The sequence below is a fragment of the Equus asinus genome, chromosome 1 (genome assembly GCF_041296235.1).
Source record: "Equus asinus isolate D_3611 breed Donkey chromosome 1, EquAss-T2T_v2, whole genome shotgun sequence".
Lineage (NCBI taxonomy): Eukaryota > Metazoa > Chordata > Mammalia > Perissodactyla > Equidae > Equus > Equus asinus.
This window is the reverse complement of record NC_091790.1, coordinates 113,241,268-113,255,119: the sequence shown is the minus strand read 5'-3', so window position 1 is coordinate 113,255,119 and position 13,852 is coordinate 113,241,268. Positions and strand designations below refer to the sequence as shown.

The following is a 13,852-nucleotide window of genomic DNA, read 5'->3' as shown; positions in this document are numbered from 1 at the left end:
TTCTGTTTACACCTTCCCATCTGAGTGTAAGCTTGCTTATTCCAAAAGAAGTCTTCCCTTCACGGGGGGCTGTATGCCCCTACAGCAACCATGACACTGTTTCTCCAACCCCATTGCTGTTTCTGAGTTCCACTTCCTCACTTTCCATTCATTCGGACCCACTGAAATCTGATTTCTGCCTCCGTCATAGCAGTTAACCTGCTTCCTCTGAGGCCACTGGTGACCCTCCTCTTTGACAATCCACTTAAAGCCTTGTTTTATTAGTGTTTCCACTCGCTACTTCTTGAAACTTTCTCTCTGTTTGGCTGTTATTTCCCAGACGCTGTATTCATTCCCCTCCATACCCAGAGGAGATCTCTCTTCATGCTACACTATTTTGTTGCATTATTTTAAGTGTAACCTGACACGTTGTATCTCTAATCCTGAGTCCTCTACTGATCTCCAGGCAATAGAGCCAACTACTGCACCCCATCTTCGCCTGAACCCAAACTCCCAAAGGCACCTCAAGCTCATTTCACTCATAACCTAACTTGCCAGACTCCACTCAAAGAAGCCTCTGTTCCTACATTTCTTACCTCAGCTAATGACCATCATCCATCCAGGTTCCCTAGCTGGAAGTCATCATAGATTTTCTCTTTGCCTTTCTACCACTCCTTCACCCCAGCAAACTGCCATGCCTCATCAGTTCTCCTAAGTATCTTGCGACCCTGTCTCTTTCTGTCTACCCTCCTCACCCTTCACACCTATTATTCATTCATTCACGTGTGTCTATTGAAGTATCCACTATGTATCAGGCTTTGTGCTAAGTACTGGGAATACATTGTGAACAAAATAGATTTCTGCTCTAATGGAACTTATACTATAGTTGGGGAAATGGTCGTTAAACTAATAATTTCCCAAATATAGTTATGTAAACGTGATTTCATAAATATAATTCCAAATAGTGATGTCATTTAAAGGAAAAATACAGATGCAATGGAAAATTATAATAGAGAACTTTGATTTGAAATGAAAAGTCAGGGACTTCTTGCCTGAGGAGTAATATTTAAGCTGACACGTTAAGAAGGAGTCAGAGATAGCTGTGTGAAGAGTGAGAAAGAGTGGGCAAATGAAGGGGTTTGTGCAAAGGCCCTGTGGTTAGAAAAGCCTGGCTTATTCAAGGAACTTCAGTGAGTGAGGAGGAGTGACCCATGAGGTATCTGGGTGTAAGCAAGGATCAACTTATATAGGGCCTTGAGATTTTGTGTTTTATCCTAAATGCAGTGGGAATCCACTGAAGGATTTTAAGCATGATCAGGTTCTGTGACAGCAGCAAATTTGCTGTTGCTTTGGTTCAGGCAAGAGATGGCGGTTGGCGTGGATTATAGTGCTGGCTGTGGAGATGGAGAAAAGTGGATTTGAAGTAGATTTTGGAGGCAGAATAGAATTTGATAAGAAAGTCCTCACTTTCTTATCATCAGAACAGAAGGAGATGTTAAGAATGACTTTCAGGTTGCTGTCCTAAAGGTTGGGGAGGCAAGTGAAATTCACCAAAATAGGAAACAGAGGAGAAGTTTTCAGAGGAAAGATCAAAAATCCCACTTTTGCTGGGTTGAATTTATGGTGTTTGTGAGACACTCACAACTCAATAAATATTTATTTAATGTTGATGTAATGTACTAACATTCAATCTATCTTAAGTTACTTAAAGATGTTTCTAGATGGATTCTCAAAAAAAAAAAGCAACAATGCTATACATTCATTATTGTAAAAAATATTACTCTCAGAATTGGGATTTTTTATTTGCAAGTACTGGTCTCCTTTCACATTTTCCTTGCCAGCTGTTTACAGCGCGCCATAAGCATACAGAGCAGCTGCTCTCTCTGTGGCCCTTGGTCTTGTTCAGAACATAAGGGAAAAGCCCTTTGTAGTTATTAAGATTTTCTGCAAGCCCCACCTCACTCTGAACTAGCTCTCTGGCACAGTTCTTCCTCTTCCAATCCATTCCTGTGTTCCTTCAAAGCTGTTCACCTGCCCTGCTTTGTTTTGAACATGTCCTTTGTGTAGCTGAGTTTATCAGAAGACAACACGTGCAGGCTTATCCTTTCTACATACTCATTGAGATTATTTGAAACAGTTGCCTTGCCCTCTCCATAAGGAACAAAGCTGGGAGGAAATGGCCATTTGAAAATAGCTTTATAGTGTTTATAAGAAAAAGACTTTTATTTAAACGATGCAGAAAGGATCATTTTTAAAGCATTGCAGAGAAAGCTTCAGCTCACCACATTAAAAAAAAAAAAAATGCTCTCCAGGCCAAATATGGCAGCCAATTTGAAATTTTCTTTACAAATTGAATATTGTCTTGGCTGAGACATGGTGGTACGAGGGTTGGGTACCAGCAACAGTGTGTCATCCAGGCCTGCCTAATGGAAAGGTTATTTTTTAGCCTAGGTCAGTTTCATTAAGAAAAATTGCCCTTTTACTGACTTCAAATAGCTTAAACAAATTATCTAAAGGAACTGCAGGGTTTAACTGATTTAATGAATTTTAATAAGAAATACGTAATCAGTCAAAAACCAGAAAAAAATGAATAACATTGAACCAGTTTTAATGGAAATTAGCTCATTACCCTGCTGGCTTACATTTACCAAAGGCTGAATTTCTGATGGAAAATTTGCCAGGCTGTGGGAAAATGGGAGGATCTTTAAATTAAAGATTAATTTTATTAGTGGTGTTTTTCTCCCTTAAATTAGCCCTAACTGGAGATTTTTTAAACCCTGGGGCTCTTTTCCTCCCTTTGGGAAAATTTTTAAAAATTATTTCTCCACTGGAAGAGTTTCCCACAGCCCCTGAAATATTTTCAGAAATATCATAGGAACATGAGTTTTCTTTACTTCCTACAATCCTGTACGAGAAAGGATAGTAAGGGGTGGGAGGGTGGTGCGGGTGTCCAGGTGAATTTCCTGTACTCCAACTGATGAAACGGGGACTGTGAAAAAAAATTCTCTTTCTTCCTCTCTTTTTTCTTCCTCACACTCATGCGATATGCACGTAATTTTGTTCTCCTTTTCTTTTTACTCTTCTTTTTCTATTGCTTTATTTTTTGTTTTCTAAATTGTGGCAAAATACACATAACATAAAATTTTCCATATTAGCCGTATTTAAGTGTATAGTTCCGTAGCGTTAAGTATATCCGCATTGTTGTATCTTCCTTCTTTTTTAAGCAAAACAGAATGCACGGCTCTTAGTAACCCAAGACATGGACATCTTCAGCGAAACAGGTCTTTATTTCAAAGTGGTTCCTGCTCCTTTTCTATTGCTTAAAGAAAAAGAGAACTGGAAAGTTTTCCCCTGATCTCTGTCATTTTTAGTAACTCTAGAATCCCCTATGAAATACATGAAGCTAACAATAATCTTCAAAACCAGAGTCATATGTTGTAGCAAGTACTTCAGTTGAAGAGGAAACCAATCCACTTTCTACAAACAGGGGTTCAATACATCGAGTCGAGTATGGAGGCATATTGAAAGATTTCCTTCTGTTTGGGGAAATTCCCAGAAATCTTGAAAAATTGCCTTGGTGTAATTCCAAATTGAGGATATCACGATGGGACGCTCTGATTAAGTTGCTCGTCACTCTATCTTGATCCCTTATTTGAATTGGGGTGATTTTAAGAAAGTTCATCATCTTGTTGCCCTGTGAAAATAAATATTTAAAAAAAAAAAAAAACCCCTTACCAAACAACTCACAAATGCACACTAGAAAGGGCTCTGTTTTCAGAGCTGCTGTAAATATACTGATGTTCTTTTATTTGGGGCATCGTGCCTCAGGTGAAATAGGTTCTGCAAAGAGCTACTCTGTGGAATATTCCTCTTGGGTTAAGGCAGTGCTGCTAACCAGTCATCAAGCAATTTGAAAATGGTTCTTGTGACACTGACATCGGCCACACAGGGCTCTGGATCACACGAGGTGAGGCATCCGTCAAGGCTGCTGATGAGCAGGCAACCAGCACACTCCAGGGATCTGCGTGGCAAATGGAATGTTCTGAGCTCTCTCCTAAAGCAAGATTCCTAACAATAAAACATTGGAGGGTGTGCGAGAAATGGAAACATTAAATATTTTCTGGGGGTTTTACTTAATTGAATCGATGTTACCTGCAGTAGACATTGCTATTGTGTGTTCATTTTTAAGCCGTTACCCAGGACATATATAAAATGTCTCCTATATAGGGTGTGTTCAGATTTAGCAAACAAAAATACAGAATTCCCAATTAAATTGAACTTCAGATAGACAACAGATAATTTTTAATATGAGTATGTCCTATGCAATATATGTCTCAGGCAGTGTACAGGACAGACTTACACTAAAATATTATTCATTGTTTATCTGAAACTCAAGTTTAACTGGGTGTAGTATATTTTATCTGGCAACTATATTGCTACAGTCTATTAAAAATTGAATTTAGTTGACATCTAGAATTTAACTTAAATTTCAACATGAGGTCAGTGTTGTCTTCTCACCTCTTCCATTTTCAAATACTGGAATTTCTTGTCTGAGCTTTTTGCACTGTGAATCTGTTTCTCTGCTCATCTCACTGTGCTTTCAGGTGCAGAATTAAAAATATATTTTAGTTTTATTTCTTCTTCTAAAGAAGACAGATTTTTAGAGGTCTAATTCAGTCATGTGCTTTACATTAAATGTATGTAAATGTGCTTATTAGCTGCATCTAAATTTTCCCATTGATTCCCTTATCTTACGTTTCTTTTTATGTCCCTACTCATGTTTCAGTGGGCTGATAGCTGTACCTCGAGGTCTTTCACTTTTGTTGTCTTAGAGTCAACATTAAATAAATATGTTTGTATGTGCACATACACACAGACACACACCAATAAATGTTCGGTATGGAAAACATGCGTTGAGTCGTTATAGAGAAATTTTAATCCCAAAGGGAATTAGAACATACCACTTTCTATAAAAGTAGGGAAAATAAGGACCAGAAACAAGCTAAAATATAAAAGAACTGTTACTATTACTTTAAAGAAAAAGCTCTTTTCCTATGAACTTGGTTTCATAAAGAGGCCTGTCAGCTCTGAAAGGCTGAAGACAGAGTTACATACAGCCCTGTTCCTGTTTCCTGAGAAGTCGGTGGCGGGGAACCCAAAAGCAATAGTCTCAGTGAAGCCAGCCTGCCTGGCTCTGTGACCCACCTCAGACCAGAATGATTTCAGAAAAGGAAGCATGACAGAAATAAGGATTGAAAAGTTTTCATTTTGTTTTTGGTATTTTTAAAAAATGTTAATTGGAATAGACTAGGTTTCCTAGAGGGGCTGTTTCTATAAGAAATTATCATGCATTTACGATATATAATAATTTTATCCACACTATTGTAGTATTTCTGTAGCTCTTCCAATGAAGTTAAGCAGAAAATTGGAGCTTAATCGCATAGAAAACTTGACCTTCTGACTCAATCGTGCCAAATTGAGGATATCCAAAATAGATGTTTTCTATTCATCTTAATTTAAATGTTGGTAGCATGATTAATAATTTGCCAAAGGAACACAAAGGGTAACATAAGTTACTTATTTTTAAGGAAATCTTCTCTGATACTATTTCTTACTACCTAACATGACTTACTCTGTAGCAAGGAGCTTCTGTTTGACAATGACTCAGAAAGGGCAACAGTTGCTTCAAAGACTGAAGCCCCCGCAGCACAATTCAGCATTAGAAATATTCCTGAAGCTGCCACAATGAGAGACTAAGGAAGTCCTGGGTCGTGCCAATGGTTTGAGGTCAGACAATGAAACAGCCTTAAAAGAACGGGAAGCCACAGTGCCCCTGATGAAAGGTGGTCAAATTAACAACCCCTGTCTCTTTGTCTGATCTTGACCAATATCCTCCTAGGCCATTTTAGTTCTGGCACCATCACTGCTGACAGGTCAGGTGGTTATACATTTTTCCATAGGAGGAATAATTATCTTTTAAGGTAGTGTCCCTTGTGGAGAGGAGAATTCTATAACAGAGGAACCATTTTCAATACATCTGTTTCAAAGTCTAAGAATCTCCCAGCGCTGAATAAATATAAGAAGGCAAATATTCAAAATCTGTTCCAGTGCTCCAGAAGAAAGTGACAACACACAGAAAGCAGAGGAAATAATTGAATGTTTTGACATTGTGAGAATGTATAAATGACATCTTTTCTCAAAAGAACTGTTGCTAGCAATTCCATAAAACAGCAAATAAATTTTATCGTTCACTGAAAAGAACAGTTAATTGACCAAAAGGTTTCAAATTTTTTCACTTTATAATTAGTGGTCAAATTGTTTTCGTTGGCATTTTACAGAATGAGTCAAGGAGATAAATGTTTCTGTTTATCTGTAATTTTTACTCGCAGCTATTTCTAAAAAGGATGTGATTAAATCCTTATGTTTAAATTATAATCAAACCACACATTGAAGAGAATTGTTTTCATCAGTTGAAAAGAAAGATGAGAATGTACAGAGTATGTGAGAAAGTAGGCTTGTTCTACCGATCTACTTCGGTAAAATGGTTCTGACACATGAGCATGAAATTAAACTCTAGGTTCCAGGGAGAGCTCAGAAATGTGGTGGATTATATGCGTTCACTCTTTACATACAATGAAGCATCAGTTCTTTACAGCTGTGTGTTGAGGTGCGATTAGTACTTATGCCGTTCCTGGGTTGGATTGCATAATCATCTAGCTAACTGTGAGTCCAGATTTCTGTAGATCTTTCCTATAAATGGGTTATGGTTTTCAACTATTCCCATTTTGTACAAATCCCAGTTTTGAAGGTGGTAAACGTGGTATGTGGCATATTTTCACTATTTCTTTTTTTGTTGGACATTTTATCAGATACCGCCTAACACTGACTAAAATCATTGAAAAAAAGAAGATATAATATGAAAAGAAAGTAATTTTGTTCTGAATGCTAGCTGATGTTTTGATTTGCTAGGGTTGGTATATGGCAGCCCTTCTTTCATTATTTTTAAGCTTGTTTTTTTTAACTGATTCTATATGATAAAATAATAATAAAGGAAAAAATATAAGGGAGTTAATCTATCCTTTTAATTACCTTAATGGTCATTTGGATCCCAACAGAGTCAATCCATCATACCATTTTTGGTCACTGAATGGGCTCAATAAGTTGAAAAAAGCATGAGTTTGATGATATATGATTCATTCAATTAACAAATCTTTTGAGTTCCTTTTTCATGCAAAACGTTGTGCAAACCCTAGGGTAGAAGGATAATAAAGTAGATATCTGCTCTAGAGAAGATCTCAGTGGGAGAACCCATGAAAAGTTATCCTAGAATCTTATTCATAAAATAAGTATATACATTATTTTTTAATTAGAACTAATGAGGGCTTATTGATTGATTTTTAACCACATAAAGCAGGTACATAAAGCAGAATTATTTCTTATACTAAGTACAGGTGTTTGCCTTTAAAAATCTAAATTTCTATCTATATTCTCTCTCTCGCTCTCATTCTCCAGCTACGGCTGTGAGACAGAAATCCCTAAAGATGACTCAATCTTAGATCTTGTAATGTGGCTGACTATTTGCAATGTAGTTACGCATCTTCTCTGAGCTTCAGAATTCTCAGCTGTCAAATAAGAAACTGCTCTTAGAATCATTAATATTTATAATCCCAATGAAGTTCTTTGGGATCTTTGAAGAAAGCTACACAGCCAGGCAGAATTTATTGTTGCTCTTATTGTTTGCTGTTAACTAATTTAAAGTAACTTGCAATTATGTTAATATCATGCCACCCGTAAGTGACAGTGGGGTATATTTTCAGAGTTCAAATATTGTTTTCTTTATTACAGGTTTCTTTTCTCCATGGAAAACTCCAAAGCCTGTAAGTTGGAATTATTATGTTTCTTTCTTTATTTCTAGTTATTATTGCAGTCCCATTAAGTAATGGTTGAGTTGAGTGGCCTCAAAATCTCTTCCTCTCTGATGTCAAAAGAACAAGTCCTCTGTGTCCCTTTGTCTCATATTTGTCCTACAAATAGAAGAATAATTCATCTTACTTTCTTATAAAGACTATTCTGCCTGTTTTTTAATGTTCCTACAAAATGAGCATTAACACTATTCAGTATGGCATACTGAAAATACTTTAGAAAACTTTGTTTTCCCCCTGTTAGAAATACTATAGGTTTTATAACCTGGAAGTTTTAGAAACAATGCAAATTATGAGTCCAGAGGTCTTGACCAGCAAATTAAATATGTTCCACCAGAAATTTAGCTCTATATATGTTTGTATATTTATATTTACATTTTAATACATACAGAACTAAATATATACGCGTGTATGTATGTTGTGTGTGTGAAAATTTATATATTTTTTCCGCCAAATCTGACAGTCCCTCAAAGGGTGCTCCTGAATCTTCACGTGCTGGTGATCTCTACCATCACCTGACCTCTCTGGGCCTACTTCCTGTATGAAGCATCCTGAAATGTTGATGCTGGTGTAGGAGGCTGATAGATTTTAATAATCTCTTTATGAGGCTAGGTTAGTCAAGTTGGCTTCACAGTCAGAGATGGTCTTCACCTATCTCTAAATGGCCATCTATCTTGCCATTAGATTGAAACTAGTAATTGCCCAAGTCCCAGGAGCTGGGAATGGTCTTCTGGGATCCCATTTTATGGTATGTGGGAATTGTCTGCTCTAACTGGAATATATAAAACCCACGATGGGAAGAGCACAATAGCAAGGTGGTTCAAGTCAAAAAGAACTCAAGAGAATCGCATCTTCCACCTACTTCTTTTCTTTCCTCTCACAGTCAGCAGTTCAGATGAAAGTGGCCCCTAGTCTGGCCAGTGAGTGGGAAATTCTTGGGTTAATTGTATGCTTCTCTGATTTCTTTTGCTGATTGGTTTTCTCATTTTAGAAATGGAGATAATATAATTTTTCCTACTTTTCAAGCGCAATAACTGGCTTAATTAAATAACATGCCTTGAAAATGGTTTGAAGACATGTGAAAATAGAATATTATTGAGACCCATAATTTTCCTGAGCTACAGCTTTCTCTCAAAGAGAGATGAGGAAGCCAGGAGCTGAGGATGAGGGACTGGTGCTGTCGGCCTGCAAAACATTCTCCCCAAGCATGTCCTTGTTTAGGATTTGGCTCCTCTGGTCCACAGAGAATATCAAATGGGAAAACCAGTCCTATCTGGGCTTGGTAAACCACTTAGTGACGCATGTGATTTTCAAAAGAGGTATTTAAAAATGTTTAAAATGAAATTTGTTTTATCTTGACCAAGATCTAAATGATTCCTTCTTTTCACCATCAAAGTTAAATCTGTGCTCTGTGATTACACACGTCTTTATCTGATTTAACAAGAAACCTTGCAACCTCATCATGGTGCTTACAATTATGCAATCTAGTGATTTCCTTATATGTACCACATTTACACAAATTATGCCGTTTGGCATAATTACAGCATTTTCTGTCATTATAGTAATTACATCCATAGTTAATAATTCCAAAAAAGATTTTACAGAACTCAATTTACAATTAATCCTAACCCATACATCCCTGCCGAAGCTAAGGCTTGGACTTCCAGGTCCTGGACTGAGTGGAGATAGAGGACTGTAGACTTAGTGTCTTCCATGTATCTATCAGAAACTCATTAGACTGAGAACTCTAATGAGAGGGAGCAGAGTATATGGTTTATTTTTAGGGTGCCGGCTCTGAAAACATACTGCCCACGTTCAAATTTTGCTTCTTCTCCTTACTGGCTATGTGGCCTTCAACTAGCTACTTAGCCTGTCACTATCTCAAGTTCTACATCTGTAAAATGGAGACAATAATGATACCCCTCTCATATTGTTCTTGTGAAGAATCTATGAGTTAATCCATGTAAGGTGCTTAAAACAGTGACTCTATATGTTCAGCTCAAAAATATAACCTACTGTCATCCTATAAAGCAAACCCTCCATGCATACACCTTGAATAAATTAATTAGTCTATAAAATGAGCGTGGTTCGCTAAACTATTCACTTAAACAAATATGTAAGTCTATACCCACAGTTTATGGATTTATAAACTCCTCTGAGTAGGGTTGATGACATCCTTAGGCAGGATAAGGAAATGTTATCTTGAGTGAGATCTCCCCTCCTCCCTAACCTACTGACCCATAGCTGAAGCTAATCCACCACAAAATTGTCGCTTCCTGTTCAACAAGTAATATACTAACTGTAGTGATCTCTCACTCTCTCCTTCTGGAAGGGATCCAAGTTCATCTTGAAGTACAGAATCAAGCCGGATGCCTTCACCCCCCCAGTCCTGCCGTAAAATAGTGAGGGCATGTGTTCAGACCACCTCAGCTTCTCTAGGAAGCAAATGATTTCTAGATAGAGTATTTCATGGGCGGATAGGGGGAGGGAGGGAAAACCTGCCTTGTGCGCAAGCCCTCTGCTCCCACTGTGCACTCCAGAATCAGAAGGTGGGGTTAAAACAATTAACCACACCCTGGGTGGGTTTTTCTGTTGTGGACTGTATGTCCACTCTGTCCGCTGATATTTCAGCGACTGTCCTTTCATACAGTCGGGCGTTCATTCATTCACCAAGCCTAGAAGAGGTGCCAGGCTTCTCCCAGATATAGAAAACAACTTCACTTGATTTTTCCTTACTCTAGTGTGATATTAGTAAATATTGGCCTAGGTATGGACACCACTGGGCTGGACAAGACCCAATCGGAAGCCCCTTGCAGGTAGCAGAACTCTAGACAGGTCAAGGCCAGGAGAACAATGGGTAGAGCTAGTGAGGTGTATGGACCTGGGCGGGGGACAGGATCAGAATCTGGGAGGTTTACGAAGGTTGAGAGGAACAAGTGAGCACAGAGTGTCCCAGCTAGAAAGCAAAGTCCAAAGACCAGGTTGTCTAAGAAAGTAAGGAGAGGTCAACAGAGAGCACCTTTCAAAGGTGCTGTCAGATCAGCACACAGCCCCAGGGAGCAGGGGGTGACTCCACTCCCAGGGCAGGTGGTTTTCTCCATGGTCTTCTGGGTGGGGATGAACGAACAACTCAGTTTGGGGGGTGGGGAGGCGTAGGACTGTGGGTCTGCTTTTTCAGTAACCTCTTGGGCGCAGTGATTTTCTGCTCTACAGTCTTTTAAGAAAGCCTGACAGAGTGACTCGAGGGTTGATGAATGTCAAAGCAGGACATGAATGCTTTACTAAGCATGAACTGGAGTCTTGACTAATTCCCCCATCTCTGTGCTACAGAAGTTGTAGAATTTGTCAATCTGCCACAGGAACTTTCCCAAACAGTGCCCAAAGCATTATTTGTTCTGTATTTTAAGTGTGTTTTTTAGAAATACTAATATGTCAGCTGAAGCGTGTTGCTCCACTGACTGTAGTGAACCACAGAGATACCAGCAAGACTTCTGTGGGTATCACATAAGCTCACTGGGAGACAGGAGGGAGAAATAGACATCTGCTGAAGCCCTATGATGACAAGTGGGATACTGTAGCCACTCAGAAAGTATTTCTAGTTTATTTACTTTTTAGAATTGAGTATCTTATGTTTAGAAACAGAAGGGAGACAGTCACAGCCAGAATGCATCCACATAGTACCTAAAGTCAGTTAAAGTGAAAAATAAAAAAGAGTATGACTTTAGCCGCAAATGTGAGTCTTTCCATCATCACAAAGATACACAAGAATGGAGGGCTAGAGGAACCCAGCATGGGTTCCCAGATGAATTTTGCTATCAAATAAATTACGAAGTGCATATTTAAGGATTTTTACTAAATGGAAGCAAAAGGCTCACTGAGCAGAAAATTAGCCCAACCTCCAAGCAAATCGGCCAGTTATTCTCCTCAATGTATTATTATGTAAAAAAGCACTCCCACTATAGTTCTAGATTGGTTCTGACCCAGGGTGTGCTGCTGGAGCTCTCTGCACTCGTAGAGATTATGTTTAGTATTAGGGAACCTCAACTAGGGGTTGTCCATCCTTGAACATTTGTTCAAATGAAACCTTGGTCAGTAGCCATATAAAAAACAAATTAAAATGAAGCCAATTGTCTTGGTCCCTTCAGACTGCTGTAACAAAATACCATAGACTGGGTGAATTAGAAACAACAGAAATTCGTTTCTCACAGTATTGGAGACTGGGAAGTCCAAGATCAAGGCACGGGCAGATTCAGTGTCTGATGAGAGCCCACATCCTAGATGACCATGTTTTCTCTGTAACCTCACCCAGCAGAAGGGACTAGGGAGCTCTCCAGGGTTTCTTTCATAAGGACACTAATCCCATTCATGAGGGCTCCATCCTTATGACCTAATCACCTCCCAGGGGCCCACCTCCTAGGACCATCACCGTGGGTGTTAGAATTTCAGCATATCAGTTTGGGGGGTACTCAGACATTCAGACCATAGTACCAGTCTTACTGAGAGAAGGGTCAGGGACCCATTTCTTTCCTATTTGCTGGCTTACCCATCCCTGCCACAGTCCCAGGGAGGTGAGCAGGTCATGGGGAACTTGATGTTACACCACAACATGCACGGTACCTGGTACCTCACATCCCCCCAGCTTTAAAATATTTATGATTGACAGGTCAGAGCTGCTGTTGAAGCCCTGACCAAAATATAACCAGTGTGAAAACAGAAGCAGGACAGTGCAGCAGGGGACAGAAAGGGATAATCCTGCCAAAATGGTGTGTATCAAAACTAGTTTAAAAAAAAGAACAGTTATGAGTCAGCCAGATTTAAAAATAAGGAACAGGTGACCATATTTTATTGATGATTTCATTCATTCACTAAGTTGACATTTTCTGAGCGCTTAGTATGTGTTGGTAATGCAACAATGAGAAAGACTGTGTCCCCTGCAGGCTGTGTCCCAGACACGGTCTGGGTGTGATGAGTGGTGTGAGGGGTGGGCAGCAGGTGCTGTGCGACCAGACCAGGAATGGTCAGTAAAGGCCTTCTAGAAGGGACGTCTCATCTGAATCTAGAAGCCAGGTACAATGAGGAAGGGAGATGAAGGAGAAGAAAATGGGCACGCTTTGCAAGTAAAAGGAGAAATTAAGAAAGTATGCAAATGTTCAGAGGCAGGAGAGAACCTGAAGGGTCCTCGGGGATGAGAGGAGACGCCGTCAGAGGCTGTGAGAAAGGTCAGCGGAAACTGGGCAGTGAGGAGCTGAGAAGGCCCTGCCAGGGGGTTTGGCCCTTATCCTGAGGACTATGCTCAATTTTGGCAGGAGGGTAACCTCATCTAATTTTACACAAAATGGGTTTATTCAAAGCAGGAAAGTAGATGTTGAGTTTGAATGAGGAGTCAATCGGTTGATTGTTGAGTGGAGATGAAGTTGATGGTACAAATAGGCCATCCTGGGGAACCTGGCTTTCTCCTTGAAGGAAGGACATTAGTCTCTGCTTTATCTCCCTCTCAATGCAATGTGGAGGACTAAAGAAGAGGATGTGTGTGACAGAGCACCGTAGGCTGGGACGTGTTCTATAGATCTTCAGTAAATTATGGCGGCAGCAGCGGCAGCATTTTAGGGAAGAAATTGCCAGATTAGCAGTAAATGAGGCTTCACAGAAGACTCTGAACAATTCATAAATCCCAGATGGTTGTATCCTTCCTTATAAGCTATAAGGAGAATGGCTGAATGTTCCAGTACAGGGATATGTGTGGGTGTCAAATGCACGCCTACAGACTTCTTCCGGTTTAGTCAAAATGGTGTAATGTATTAGGGCCATCTTGGAAAAGGAATAATATCATTCCATTCTACACACTTACACATCAATTATCTTGAGATACATGTTATCTTTATTTTAGAGGAAAAGAAAACCAGATTCAGAGAGATTAAGTGATTTGCTGAAGATTTTCAGCTTCTAGGTGA

The 13,852-nt window shown here is 39.3% G+C and overlaps 1 protein-coding gene across 6 annotated transcripts in view; it reads left to right on the top strand.

Annotated features, from left to right (window-relative positions):
• Positions 1–13,852, top strand: part of MAGI2 (membrane associated guanylate kinase, WW and PDZ domain containing 2) — a 1,256,398-nt gene that overhangs the window by 1,068,918 nt on the left and 173,628 nt on the right. For all 6 annotated transcript variants that reach the window (XM_070506114.1, XM_070506099.1, XM_044769320.2 and 3 more), the window contains exon 11: positions 7,825–7,856. In XM_070506114.1, the coding sequence (XP_070362215.1) occupies positions 7,825–7,856 (32 nt within the window). The remainder of the gene's footprint in view (positions 1–7,824; positions 7,857–13,852) is intronic.